Below are 14,373 nucleotides of genomic sequence, written 5' to 3' on the forward strand. Positions count from 1 at the left end.
TTATACAAGTACATTTTAAACTGAGAATGGTACATAACAAACCTGGTTTGGCATTCATTCATCATCTGAAGGAAATGGCAACAAAAAGCATTTTTTAAAAATTGCCTCTTTATTAAAGTTCATATTAATACAGATGACATCTGTAGTGGGAACAACTGCCTGGACCGCTGTCCTTAGGACCCATTTTAGAATCAATTAAAAAGCATGTAGTTTTTTGATTAGAGTAGGTACATATATACAATTTCTCAGGAGTTAAGAGTAAAAATGAATTGTGAGATAATTCTTTATGGATGTATCTATATTTGGACAGTGATGATGTCTAAGTCTGCAAGTAACATAAATTGAATGTAACAGTTGTACGTAAAAATAGTCACAACTGGCTGCTAATAATTCAGTTAGTGAACTTTTGGTGGCAAGAGGTATTTTGCTCTGAGGTGGGGCTTGCAATTTTTTCATTCATTCATCCATTCTTTGGGATCTTTCTTCTGTTTCAAGGATGTCTGCGGAAAGTAAGAATTTCAGGTTGTATACTGTATACATTCTCTGATATTAAATGGAACCACTGAGCTATTGGAAATAGGACATGAAAACATCGGCCTTATAACTTCTTCCTGTTTGCTACCTTCTTTTAGAACCTAGAGTTAATGCAAAGCATAACATAGGTGTAACAGAATAACTTAAGTTATTCTTGAAGTATCAATGTTAATGGATATACTTGGGTGACTTTTGTGATATAAATTCAATGGTTAAAAAAGACTATGTAAACAGCCAAAGATTGACTAAAATGATATTTAGATTAGATCATGAGGTATCATAATACTTCTCTTGGATAACCTAAAGTCCTAAGCCAATCTCTTGAAGGCTACTCTGAGAATCAGTTGAATATTTATTGATGCAACACAGAAGAATAAACTGTTTAACCAATTTAAAAGACAGGTTGTAAATGCATATAAACTTCAAGCAATGGTTCTTTGACAAACTTGATCCTTAATATAAGAAGACTGTTATGTATCTGATATTAAAATGTATTGTTTGAACTAAAAGCATACTGAATGCAAAACCTTTTTAGAGCCATGGCAGAGAAACAACCACTTCAGCCCATCCAGTTCCTGGCAACTATCAAGCATCAATTTAATTCCCCACACTTCCATCAACTTTCCCCAGACCATATCATTCATCTGCCCCGAGGTCAAATAACCAACCAACCCAAAATGTCTTTCAAAAAAAATCTCTAAGTTGTTCAGTTGCAACATTATTTTAAGCAGAGATGTACCAGACCATGATGCACAAAATTTCATTACGTATTGGTATTCATGAACTGAAGTAAGTACAAACGTGTATATTTGAAAAAAAATCTTGCTGATAAAAAACTCTAAATTTACATTAAACTGCTTTTCCAGGGGAAGCTGATTCCTATGTTTTCAGAATTACTAGTGATAGTGAAGACATGGGGATAATATGTAAATGGCATTAGTACAGGATGAGGGCATGTGGGTGCTTAATGGTCGGTAGGGTGAGATGACGTGCCCTATGACTCTATGGAAATATATGGCAGCCATGGGGCATTTAAATTTGTCCTTTTTAGTTGGAGTAAGGCATGTCATGAACGTGGAGAGGTTAAGTCTGAAATTTTGAGATAAGCTATTGATTGGCACAGAATGTTCACCTTTATAAATCAGTTGGAGCAGATAATATACTGTGCAGTAGGATTTGCCAGCAATTCCTGGGTCCACAGGGTTCAATCAGATGTCCCATCATCTCCCCTCAAAAACCTGAAACTATCCATCAATTGAAAGCGTTTCTTCTACCCCAGTGTGCAGGTAACTATTGAACACAAGAGGATTTTTTTCATGGTCAATGCCACGTTTTATGTGAGCTCGAACAATTTCTTTATCCTTAGAAGCTCTACAGCTTGACATCTTCAGTAAACAGCATTGCAAAGAGAAATGGGTCCTGGTGAACAACCAGAACATCCATGGCTAGTGATACCATTGCACACTCTCACCACCCCACCGGTGATGATACAACACTAGCCACAAGGTGCTCAGGAAAGAAGAGGATATGCAACTGATCTGCTGATTGTACATGTTGAAGCAAGATTATCTTTCACATTTGACATTGCGGCCAATAACATCATTTATTGCTTATTCTCAACAGCATTTCAGCTGAGTTGTCAGCTGTAAAGTTAATAGTTAATCACATTTCTGAGTCTGGAGTCATGTGCAATTTTGTTTACTTCAGACATATCGATGAGCTAGTCATAGTGTCATAGAACTCTACAACACAGAAGCAGGCCATTTGACCCATCTAGTCCCTGCCAAAATATTAATCTGTCTAGTTCCATCAACCTGCATCCATACTTCAGATCCCTTCAGACCCCTCCCGTCCATTTAGCTATTCAAATTTCTCTTAAATTTTGGAATCAAACCTGCATCCACCACCCCGGCAGCTTGGTTCACACTCTCATCACACTCTGAAGAAGTTCCTTCTCATGTTCCCATTAAACATTTCACCTTTCACCCTTAACCCATGATGTCTGGATCTAGGCACACCCAACCTCAGTGGCGAAAGCTCTCTCTGTACCCCTCAATTCTGTATACCTCGCACGAATGTCCTCTCATCCTCCTATGCTGGATATGTTTTTGTGGTTAAATTGGTGTTTCCAAAGTTCAAAGTTCAGAGATAATTTGTCCTAGAGGTCTAGAATACAAGAGCAGGGATGTGATGCTGTGGATTTATAAGGCACTGGTGAGATCTCACCTTGAGGGTTGCGAACAGTTTTGGGCTCCTCATCTAAGAAAAGATGTGCTGGCATTGGGGGGTGTTCAGAGGAAGTTCATAATGATGATTCTGGGAATGAAGGAGTTATCATACGAGGAATGTTTGATAGCCTTGGTCTGTACTCACTGGAACTTGTAAGGATGAGGAGAGAATCTCACCGAAACTTTTCAAATGTTGAAAGGCTTAGACAGAGGACGTTTCCCATGATGGGGGCGTCAAGGACAAGAGGGGACAGCCTCAGGATAGATTGTGTCCAGGGATGCGGAGAAATTTCTTTAGCCAGAGGGTGGTGAATTTGTGGAATTTATTACCACAGGCAACTGTGGACACCAGGTCATTAGGGGTATTTAAGGCAGAGCTTGATAGGTTCTTGATTGGACACGGCATCAAAGGTTATGGGAAGTGGGGCCGAAGAGGGGGGAAAAAGGACCAGCCATGATTGAATGGCAGAGCAGACTCTATGGGCCAAACAGCCTAATTCTACTCCTATGTCTTATGGTTATCAAAGTACCTGAGATTCATTTCCCTGCTGGGATACTCAGTAGATCCAAGAAACACAATAGAATCAATGAAAGGCCACAGCTAACAGGACAAGCAAACAGCCAATGTGCTGAAGGTGATGAACTGTGCAAATACAAAAGAATAATAAATAAATAAGCAATAAGTATCAAAAATCGTGAGATGAAGAGTCCTTGAAAATGAGCCCGTAGGTTGTGGGAACAGTTCGATGATGGGGCCAGTGAAGTTATACCCTCTGGTTCACGAGCCTGATGGTTGTGGGGTAATAACTGTTTCTGAATCTGGTAGTGTGGGGCCTGAGGCTCCTGTGGGGCCTTCCTAGTGGCAGCAGTGAGAAGAGAGCATGGCCCAATAGTGGAGATCTTCGGGTGCTGCTTTCCTGTAATAATATTCTGTGTAGATGTACTTAATGATTTCACAGTCACTGCCACTAAAAGCGCTTTTATTATAGTTTATTTTCTAAATGTTTAAATTTAGGATTTGAGTCAATCTCTAGCCGAGTAGTCTAGTCTGATATTCATTGGTTACTTGGCCTTTAGAAAAAACACGTCATCTGTGCACTGATGGAGGGGACTGCGACCGATTTTTTTCCCCAAATAAAACAAGATGGTATATAAGGTTCTACAAGAAGAAGGGAAACTGAAATTGGTGAGGGCTGAGACTGGGTTGAAGGGAGAAGTATTCACATTTTCAGTGAACCTATTAATTTCAAGCCGAGCTTCTAGTTCACATCCTCTCCATTATAGATGCCTTGAATTTCCTGTCTCTAGCTCTGTTGGCCTGTCTGTCACATTTGTAATTGGAAAAGTGAGGTTGCTGATGTAGTGGGATTTTAAAAGCTTTTGCAGCTGTTTCTCTGTTGAGGTAACTGCTCGGCAAACTTTACACTCAGTAATCAAGCATTGCAACAAAAGGTCTGGGCAAATTCTGAAGCATTTTATGTAAGTAATTCATTAAACAAAGGTGGAAGTCTCTCATGTATTTATCAGTGGGGTGGAAAAAGTGCAATTCAGCATAACTGAACACAGCTCTCCCACCCACTATCCACCATCTACCCCTCCTCCAATCAAAAGGAAAAGCTCCCGTGCTGTGTTGGAAGGTAGTTAAACGTGTGATTTGAGCAATTGTTGGAGATTTGATGCGGAAGTTTGAAAAATTGCTGAGTCTGCAGTCCCCTTTAGTTCATAAACACTAGTTTATGAGAGTGTCCAGGAAGGAATTTCAGTCCTAACTCTTTGTCCTCCTGAAAGTCTGATCCAGTCACAAGGCCAACTTAAAGTTTTAATGGGAGGCCTTCCCACAGAATAACAAAGAGCAGTCTGATATTAAAAGTGTAGATTCATTACAAGTCCTGTGATTATGAGATTCGTGATTATTGCTGTGATTAAGATATTGGCAGAAACTCATTTGGAAGCAATTTAAACTGGGTAAGGTTCTGAACATTGTTAACATGTTTTCACTGGAGCTGACATTTTCCAGCTGTTTATTTTTGTAAATCTGTTTGAATTTTCATGAATGTTGGAGTCTAGCTTTATTTTAAACTAATTTTGCGTTTAAATATATGTTTATCCATAACTGGTGATGAAGTGTGTTGCAGGCAGAAGTAATAAGTTAAGGTTAAGTAAAATAGGAAAATTTATTCTCGTCCCAAGTTGTGTTTACTTCCTGGTCTTGATCTGCATTAAAAGATTCAAAATTCCTAAAAATTGTTTTTTTTGCTTGCCTTTGGCTGGCTTGTGGCATTGTCCTTGGCATACTAATATATGATACCTGTAAAAGTAATTTATTAGTTTTACAAAGTGTTATTTTACTATTCAGCTTTAAGGTGTACAGGAATGCAAAATGATTTTTTCCTTGATAATTATTTTCATATGGTATACATTATAATTGTTTTTCAGAACTGTTAGCCACTTTGGCAACAGTATATTTTACGGGTAAGAATTGGATGTTGATTAACTGTGAGTGTGCCACCTTGCCGCTACTTGTTGCTTCTCTGCACTGGGGAAAGTCTTGTGGTTATGTGGGGAAATTGGCTCCTCTGCTGTAGATTCCAGTGTGATCGACTGTGAAGGCTTATTACTTGAGTATGTTGTTGTTTTTGTTTACAACCCTCCTCTGGGGCTGTCTCACAACTGAGGAGAGTTGTTGTTGTCAGTGGAAGAAAACTAGCTCTAAATGTACTCTGCTAATAGACATGGAGCAATACAGCAGTCAGTCAGGCCCTTCAGCCCATCTAGTCTATGCCAAACTGCTATTCTGCCTTGTACCATCAACCCACACTTGGGCCATAGCCCTCTCTATCCTTCCCGTCCATGTACTTACCCAAATCTCTTAAGCATTGCAATTGAACCCACATCCACCACTCCAGTGGTAAGGTAAACTTGTTGAAAATTTAGTGTTAATAGTGATCTTTGGACTGACTTGCAGGTCACACTTCATTGACAGTAACACTGAGACTGTGAATACAAACTGTCCAATGTTTGAGCTGCCCTGACTTGACCATGTTGAGCGATCCCTTACCACTTTCCCACTGGGAAGGTTGACCCAAGGTCAGATATTCAGGAGCGGATTGACACCTTGTCGTGGTGGAGAAGCTTGTGTGGTCCTATGATCCCGAGAGCGATGCCATCTGGAGCTATGCTCCTGGTAGGGTCACCCATGGCGGTAAGGTCGAGGGTGAGGTCCTTGACAAAGAACAATCCAACCAAGACCTCAACGGTGGAACAGTACTTTGAACTCAATGGCTGTGAAGGCGGATGAAGGCTGCAACAAATCCATCAGCTCCAATCGTCGTGGTTTCCATGCCATTGGAATCAGTTGGTTGATTTGTGAAGTATCGTGTGCTTCTTGGAGTGCAACATCAAGTACACGTTAAACAAATGCACACACAGGTGTCTTTGCTCTGTAACAGAACGAAGACCACCATCCACGACGAGAACGATTCAGGAGTGGTAGCCAAAAGGCTGAAGTCTGGAGACCCAGAGGCCTGTCCTGGAACTGGAGGACTGTGTGTGGAAAGGGGATTGCTTTACTGTTGCTGTGTTCTGTGTTGCTATGATGAGCATTGTGGGTTTGCTGTGTTGGCACCAGAGTCTGTGGTGGCCCTTGCAGGCTGCCCCCAGTACGTTCTTGTGTGTGTCGGTGAATGCAAATGACTCATTTCACTGTGTGTGTCAATGTACATGTGATTGAATGAATACATCTGAATCCAACCACTGCAGCTGTTATCACTACATGGTCACTTTTTCTCCCCCCACATCTTGTTTTCCTGTTCATTCGCCATTTTTTTATACCTGTTTTATACCTCTATCATTTCTTGTTCACATCCTTGTTCAGTGCCAACCTGCCATGCAGTGCAAATATTAATCAGGAGAACATCTATCAGCCTCTCGGCAGAACACTTCTGGTGTCACTAACCTGCTTCCAGGCCTCATTATGACTTGAAGCATTGCTTCCGTTTAAATTAAAATGAAAACACAAAATGCTGGAAACATCTTGTTTCAACAGGTGTAGAAAGAGAAAGTGTTTTTTGTTTTAGATGACATACACTTTGTTAGAAATGGGAAAATAAGAAAACAGGGTAGTTTAAGTTGGCAAGAGATGGATAAGGCAAAAGGAATATCTCTGGTCAGGGGAAGAGTGGAAAACCATTTAATCAGTTAATGGGGCAATATAAAAGAAATGGATTTGGGCTGTCGGAAAAGCCCAAGGATCAGGCAGTGGTGAGAGAGAGATATAGGGGGTGGGGGGACTGATTCACAGCCTGTAATGGAAGTGGCCATTTCTTCTATATATACAGAAACAGCATGAAATTATTGAAATGTATTGAATCTAGAAGTCTGCAATATGCCCCCACTAATAATTATGTCTACATTGGGCTTCATTATCACAGTACTGGAGACCACAGAGAAATTGGTCAGAGTTGGATGGAGAATTGAGCTGATAGGTTATTGAAACTTCAGGGTCACTCTGCAGACTGAATGCCAGAGAGCTGATACCAACTCTCCATTTAGTTTCCTCAATGCAGAGGACACATTATTATCAATCACCTTTCTGCTTCTCCCAGGAGGCCCAATGTAAGTCTGAGGAACAGCACGTGGACTTTTGTTCAAACAAGTTATAGCTCATCTCTAGTGAACTTTTGTCGTCTTTACATGAGAAGTGCTGGAGGAACTCAGCAGTACAGGCAGCATTTATGGAGAGGAATAAAGAGTCGTTGTTTCAAACCAAGACCCTTCATCAATCCTGAAATGTTGATTCTTTATTCCTCTCCGTAGATGCTGCCTGACCTGAGATCCTCCAGCATCTTGTGTCTTACTCTGGGTTTCCAGCGTCTGTAATCTCTTTTTTATGTGTTTTTCCTGTTTACTGTTTATTTCAAATTCCTTATTGCAGGTATATAGATATTCTGTGAATAAATGCATCCGTACAATAATAAATAAATTTTATTGAGAACTACCAGTAAGAATGAATGCACTTTTCACATTTGATAGTTTTGAAGCACATGTATAATGAGCTGTAACTTTTTCTGTTGTAGTTTTCTAATTTCACATGATTCCAATGATGTAGTCCATTTAAGTATGGAAAAAACAGACCAATCTTTCAACACACACAAAAAATGCTGGTGAACGCAGAAGGTCAGGTAATATCTATAGGAAGAAGTACAGTCGATGTTTTGGGCCGAGACCCTTCATCGGGACTAACTGAAAGAGTCCTGTTGAAGGGTCCCGGCCCAAAACGTCGACTGTACTTCTTCATATAGATGCTGCCTGGCCTGTTGTGTTCACCAGCACTTTTTGTGTGTGTTGCTTGAATTTCCAGCACCTGCAGATTTTCTCGTGTCTGCGTTTTTAAAGACCAATCTTCCAGCCAGTTTGAGGTGCAGCATTTCCAAGTAGAGCATTATGTCCACACGTGAGCTGGCTTTTTGTTTTTTGTTATAATTTGTTGTTTTTTTTCTTTCACTTACTGCTGCTACAAACAACAAACTTCACAACATACACCAGTGGCCACTTTATTAAGTACACTAGGGGTCGCCAACCTGTCGATCGCGATTGACCGGTCGATCTTTGAGACTTTTCCAGTCGATCCCGAAGAAAAATCAAAATAAATACACAAATACTGTTGTAATGTGAGCATTATAAAAGTAAGTAATACAAATTAGGATAATGGTAATATAGCAATATTTTCACTAAAAAGCTGTTTGTAAGGAGAGATTGTTTCTGGGTTGCGGGGGTTTAGTTCCGTTCTTTCTGCCCAGTGTGCATGTGTGTAGTTCCCCTGCCATGCACCGCGTTTTCAGCGTAGCCTGTGCTGCACCAAAGTGACCAATCAGATTAGGTAACAGTACAGACTGTCGCAAACATCAATATACGGCAGCGTCCCCAGCCTCCGGGCCGCGAAGCATGCAGGGGTGCAGTGGTAGTCGATATGCACACAGAACATTTTTAAGAAAAAAAGCCGAAATAAACAAGCTAATTAATTAGGTGAATGTCGGCTCAGATCAGAGGCGACACAATCGGCAATCGCTCGTGATATCCTGATAGCATAGAGGAGGCTCCATGAAAGAAGGTGAAAACTTACAAATTCCATCCAGAATGGGAAGAGGAATTTCTATTTACCTTGGTGAGAGACAAGTGTGTATGTATGTTGTGCCACCAAACACAAGCACTGACTAAAAGAGGGAATCTGGAGCAGCACCACAACACGAACCACCAGAAATTTAAAGACATCTACCCGCCAAAGAGCACAATTTGTGCCAGGAAAGTTGAGGAGCTGAAATCGGGGTTGAAGGCCCAGCAATCGTTTTTCACAAAACATGCTGCTTAAAATAAGGTTGCTATTGAAGCATCATTTCATGTAAGTCACCTTTTGGCTAAACACAAGAAGCCTTTTTCAGTTGGCGATTTATTCAAGGAAGCAATGGCCATTACCGCAGAGACTGTTTTTAATGACTTTAAAAACAAAAACGGCATCACAACCGCAATACATAATATACCGCTTGGCCCTGCAACAGTGACAAGGAGGGTAGAGTCACTGTCAGAGGACGTGGATCGACTTGTCACCCTGTGAATATTTTTTCACTACAGTTCGATGAATCCCTGGATGTAATGCAAACAGCTCAGCTTGTTGTATTTGTCAGAATGGCTTTCCAGGATTTTACAATAATGGAGGACTTCCTCACTCTTTTGCAATTAAAGGAAAGAACGAGAGGTGAGGATATTTACAATGAGTTTAAAAAATGTCCGTGAAAATGACATCCCCATTCATAAACTGGTGGCAATTACTACTGATGGGGCCGAGCAATGCGTGGTGTGCGCGTTGGTTTTATACCACTAAAAGTCAGTGCCTACTTCGGGTCAACTTATCTATGTGAAATTGCATTTTCACAGATGAAAATTATTAAATCTAAGTACAGGAGCTGACTTACTGACAGACACCTCACTAGGGTTGCCAACTTTCTCACTCCCAAATAACAGACAAAAGTAGCAGTCAAATCCCGGGACATTTGTGTTTACCCCGAGAAAGCCTACCAAGACCATGAAGCCTTGCGCGGGCACCTGTGTGCGCATGCGTGATATGCCGATTTTTTTTACCCCACGCATTGGTTTTGGCTTAACCTTCATTATTTCTATTTTATATAAGCTGTATATTTATCATATTATTCCTGCTTTTACTATATGTTACTGTTACTTTGGGTTTTATGTGTTATTTGGCATGATTTGGTAGGTTATTTTTTGGGTCCGAGAACGCTCAAAATTTTTTTCCATATAAATTAATGGTAATTGCTTCTTCGGCGTAAAGCATTTCGGCACGAATGGTTTCATAGGAACGCTCTACCTTAGCAGGGGAAATACGGGACAGTTGGCAACCCTACACCTCACAGACTGTCTCAGACTGGCTGTCTATAGTTATGAGCCAAATTTCAGGGAACTAGCAGAAAGTATTCAGCCCCAGTCATCACACTGAGTGTAACAGTCAATTTTTATTCATTTATTTTTCGTGTTGAAATAAAATTAAATAATGAAACTTAGAATTAAAGGTGTGAAGTATTGTAATATTCTTAAAGAAAGACAGCTATGGCCTGTTTGATATGCTAGTTACAGTGTTTTCTTGTTTGAATTAATTTGAAAGTTTGACAAAAGTATTTTGTGTAATTCAAATACAATTCGCCTAAATAAAAGGCCTCAAATTGGAAGTACAATCTGAGCTGTTTTTTCTTTAAACAATTTAGTAGGTAGATCTTGCCTTTCACTGAGGTCGAGGTAGGTGATCTTGGGCTTAAAAAGGTTGGTGACCACGAAAGTACACAGTATTAATGCAAATCAGCCAATCATGTGGCAGTAACACATGTATAAAAGCATGCAGACATGGTCAAGAGGTTCATTTGTAGTTCAGACTAGACATTTGAATGGGGAACAAATGTGATCTAGGTGACTTTGACCGGGGAATGATTGTTGATGCCAGACAGGGTGGTTTGAGCGTCTTATAAATTGCTGATCTCCTGAGATTTTTATGCACAAGTCTCCAGAGTTTATGGAAAATGGTGCAAAAAAACCCAAAAAATCCAGTGAACGGTAGTTCTGTGGGTGGGTGAAAATGAGAGTAGTAAGAAGAGAATGGTTCAAGATGACAGGAATGCATCAGTACCTCAAATAACCACGCATTCCAACAGTGGTGCACAGAAGTGCATCTCTGAATGCACAACACATCAAACCTTGAAGTGGATGGGCTACAGCAGCAGAAGACCATGAGCAGGCATTCAGTGGCCATTTTATTAGGTACAGGAGGTACGTAATAAAATGGCCACGGAGTGCATATCGTTGATAATAACCTGATTCTGAAATAAGGGTGGTTTTAATTGAGATAATCTTGATTAAATGTGGAAGAACTGTTATGATTCCCTGTTGATGCAGACATCATTTTAAAAAAAGCATATGTAAAATTGAAATGCTGGAATTAGACTCATAACCAAATATGTGCTTAGTGAATGATGAACAATGGGAACAATAATGTCAATATCCAATGTTAAACTCTTCTGTTTTGAATTTCCATCCTTTTCTGTCAATCTACATACATCTTCTAACACCTTTTGCTATTCTGCTCAGGGTGTCGGTTGTGAAAATAACGAGCTGGGTACCAGTGCCTCCAACATGTCAGCAGTCCGATACAACCAGGGATTTGAGTTTGAAGATGGGTGAGGGCATTCTTTACTATTTGTACACAGGAAGCATTATTTTTTAACTCTGTTTCCTCCCTAAAATATCTAGCACGTCCATGGCATGACAAATGATCGCACTCCAGCTACTGACTACAGTAAATGTGTCGAAGTAAACATCAGACTAAAATGAGAATCTTAAGCAGGATGTTGATTTTAAGCACAATAATGTGGCATTACCTTTTCTTTCATTGAATTATGGGTTTCTACTTAATATTTTGGGCATAAATCAATCCATACGCTGATGATCTGACTCTTCCTTAGGTCTGCTCATTCATTTTAAAGGTTAGCTATGTACATTTTGTGTTGGCACGTGGCCAAGTGGTTAAGGCATCGGTCAAGTGATCTGAAGGTTGCTAGTTTGAGCCTCAGCTGCAGCACCATGTTGTGTCCTTGAGCAAGGCAGTCAACCACATACTGCTCTGCGATGACACCGGTGCCAAGCTGTATCGGCCCTAGTGCCCTTCCCTTGGACAACGTCGGTGGCATGGAGAGGGGAAATTTGCAGCATGGGCGACTGTGGTCTTCCATACAACCTTTCCCAGGCCTGCGCCCTGGAAACCTTCCAAGGCGCAAATCCATGGTCTCACGAGACTAACGGATGCCTATATGTACATTTTGCAAAAATTTAGTTTTTTTAGTTTTATTTAGTTTTTCTGGGAGCTTCTCAAACAATTCCATAAGGAAAGTGTCTAATTTCAATTTATAAAAATGTGTTGTGCAATGAGACTTGTAGGATTTCCCCAAGAGCCAGCATGGACCCACAGACCGGCTTGCCTTTTATATTGCGAGACATTAGAAAACACTTAGTAGATTTTTTGCTCATGAGAATGAAATGTCATTATATAGAATAGTTACAGCACTGGGGAAGAATATTTGGATCACCATGCCCACACCATCTCCACCAAAGAATTTGGCCCAACCTTACCTCAATATTTTTGACATGTATTTATCCAATTCCCTCTTAAAGGCCTCAATGGAACCTGCCTCAATAATATTTCCAAAAGGTATTGTACCTAACAGTATTACTATACCCTGTGATTTTAAAATGCTGTAGAGTGGAAGGGAAGTGATACCTTAAAACCATGTTTTCCAACCCTTTTCTTAGCCCAATGCCTCCCTAAAGCACCTTCATACACCAATGCCCCTCTTAGGCATGATATACTTTCCAGCACCTCCATAGTGTAAAAACATGTCCTCTATATGCTAACATGCGAAAAATGATTCTGCTTTATTTTTTTATTTGTCTTTAAAATTACCTTACACCGTACCTATGCACTGTACAGCAGCTTTGTCAATGTGATCCTTGACTTGATGGTTTTTAGCAAGAGTTGAAATATCTGGTTCAAGTTGTGACAGCAAAAGCGTTAAATACCCATGAGTAACAATGTCCAAGTGGTTTCTGTTTTTTGAGTATGTGGTTCACTGCACTGAAGCCTCTTTCAACAAGGTAGGAGGATGGAAGTGCAATGGAGAGCAGTTTGGCTCTTCTTCGAAGACCAGGCAACTTCATATGACAGTGCAGCCACGTACCACAAAAGCTGACATTTTTGAAAAGCAGTTTTTGCTTCATCATTCTGAATTTTGATGATCTCTTCTTGCAAGCCTCTTCCTGTTCTTGCACCATGCAAAGAAATGAGTTAATTACCCATTCCAGAATTTCAAGATCATTGAAATCCTTGAATCGATTCTGAAAATCTTTCTTAAGTGACTGCCGATGTAAGCAGAACTCATGCAAATCACTGTCTGTGACAGAATGCCATACATTCCATGCAGGGATACTAAGAACATTCTTCTCCCAATGTTTTGCTCATATATTTCCAATTTTCTGATAAGTGGACACTGTACTTTTTGCCTGAATTAAATTGAAATTCTCACCCTGCAGTTTCATATTTAGGATTTTCATTTAGTCATACAGATCAGCTAGGTATGCCACATTTTCACATAGAAATTCAGTCTTGTTTCCCAAGCTCTTGTTGACTTTGAGCAAGAATTTAACCAGTGTCAAAAAGATCAAAGAAATGCTTTAAGCAGCAGCCTTTTGACAACCAATGATCTTCAATGTGAAGAAGCAAAAGTTCAAACTCTTCATTGTTATCTTGGCATATCCGGCAAAATATTCTGCTGTTTAATGGATGAGCTTTAACTGTGTTGATAGCAGATATTACAAGAGTCACGCTTGAAAAAAGCTGCTGTCTGAGGTTTTTGGCCGCGAGATGTTGACGATGAATTGTACAATCGATTGCAAACAGACTTGGAGTTTCTCTTTTCATACTTGCCACAAAACCAGCATGTGCTCCACAAGAAACCATGTTCCTAATTGGAATAATATACATTTTGAGTTTGCCGTAGATTGATTCTCTGCTGATGTCTGTTTTTAACTTTTTACTGAAGAGTATCTCTTCATAAACATTTTCATTTTTGATAAACTGTATGTATGTCATTAGCAATGCTTTGTTGTCTCACACAGTCAACACAACCAGTTGTATCCCAATTTTTTTTTGGTAGCTCTGTGCATAGTTGTTGCTCAATGTCTTCAGTCATTTTGTCAATACAATGAGCTACAGTTATTACTCAGCGGAATTTATTTTAAAATTCTGGTATCCATTTTGAGAACAACAGTGAGCACTTCTGATACAGCAGGCATTATTGATCTTTAACCAACTGTATGAGATTTTCCACACTTAACTATCATTTTGGAAATGTTATAAAAAGCAATGAGACCACTATCAAGGTCATTTTTGGCTTTCTTGGCAAATGACTAGAGTCTGCAACACTTTTCAAATGATTCTTTCATCTTTTGGAACTGAGCAATATCATAAGTAGCCTTTCCAGTGTATCTTTTATGGAAGTGT

The 14,373-nt window shown here is 39.9% G+C and overlaps 1 protein-coding gene across 1 annotated transcript in view; it reads left to right on the top strand.

Annotated features, from left to right (window-relative positions):
• Window positions 1–4,599: 4,599 nt before the first annotated feature.
• tpte (transmembrane phosphatase with tensin homology) overlaps window positions 4,600–14,373 on the top strand; it is a 79,144-nt gene continuing 69,370 nt past the window's right edge. The window contains exons 1-2 of the mRNA XM_072262849.1: window positions 4,600–4,727; window positions 11,409–11,497. Of these exons, the coding sequence (XP_072118950.1) occupies window positions 11,454–11,497 (44 nt within the window). The 5' untranslated portion in view covers window positions 4,600–4,727; window positions 11,409–11,453. The remainder of the gene's footprint in view (window positions 4,728–11,408; window positions 11,498–14,373) is intronic.

Source organism: Mobula birostris, chromosome 7 (genome assembly GCF_030028105.1).
Source record: "Mobula birostris isolate sMobBir1 chromosome 7, sMobBir1.hap1, whole genome shotgun sequence".
Classification (NCBI taxonomy): Eukaryota; Metazoa; Chordata; class Chondrichthyes; order Myliobatiformes; family Myliobatidae; genus Mobula; species Mobula birostris.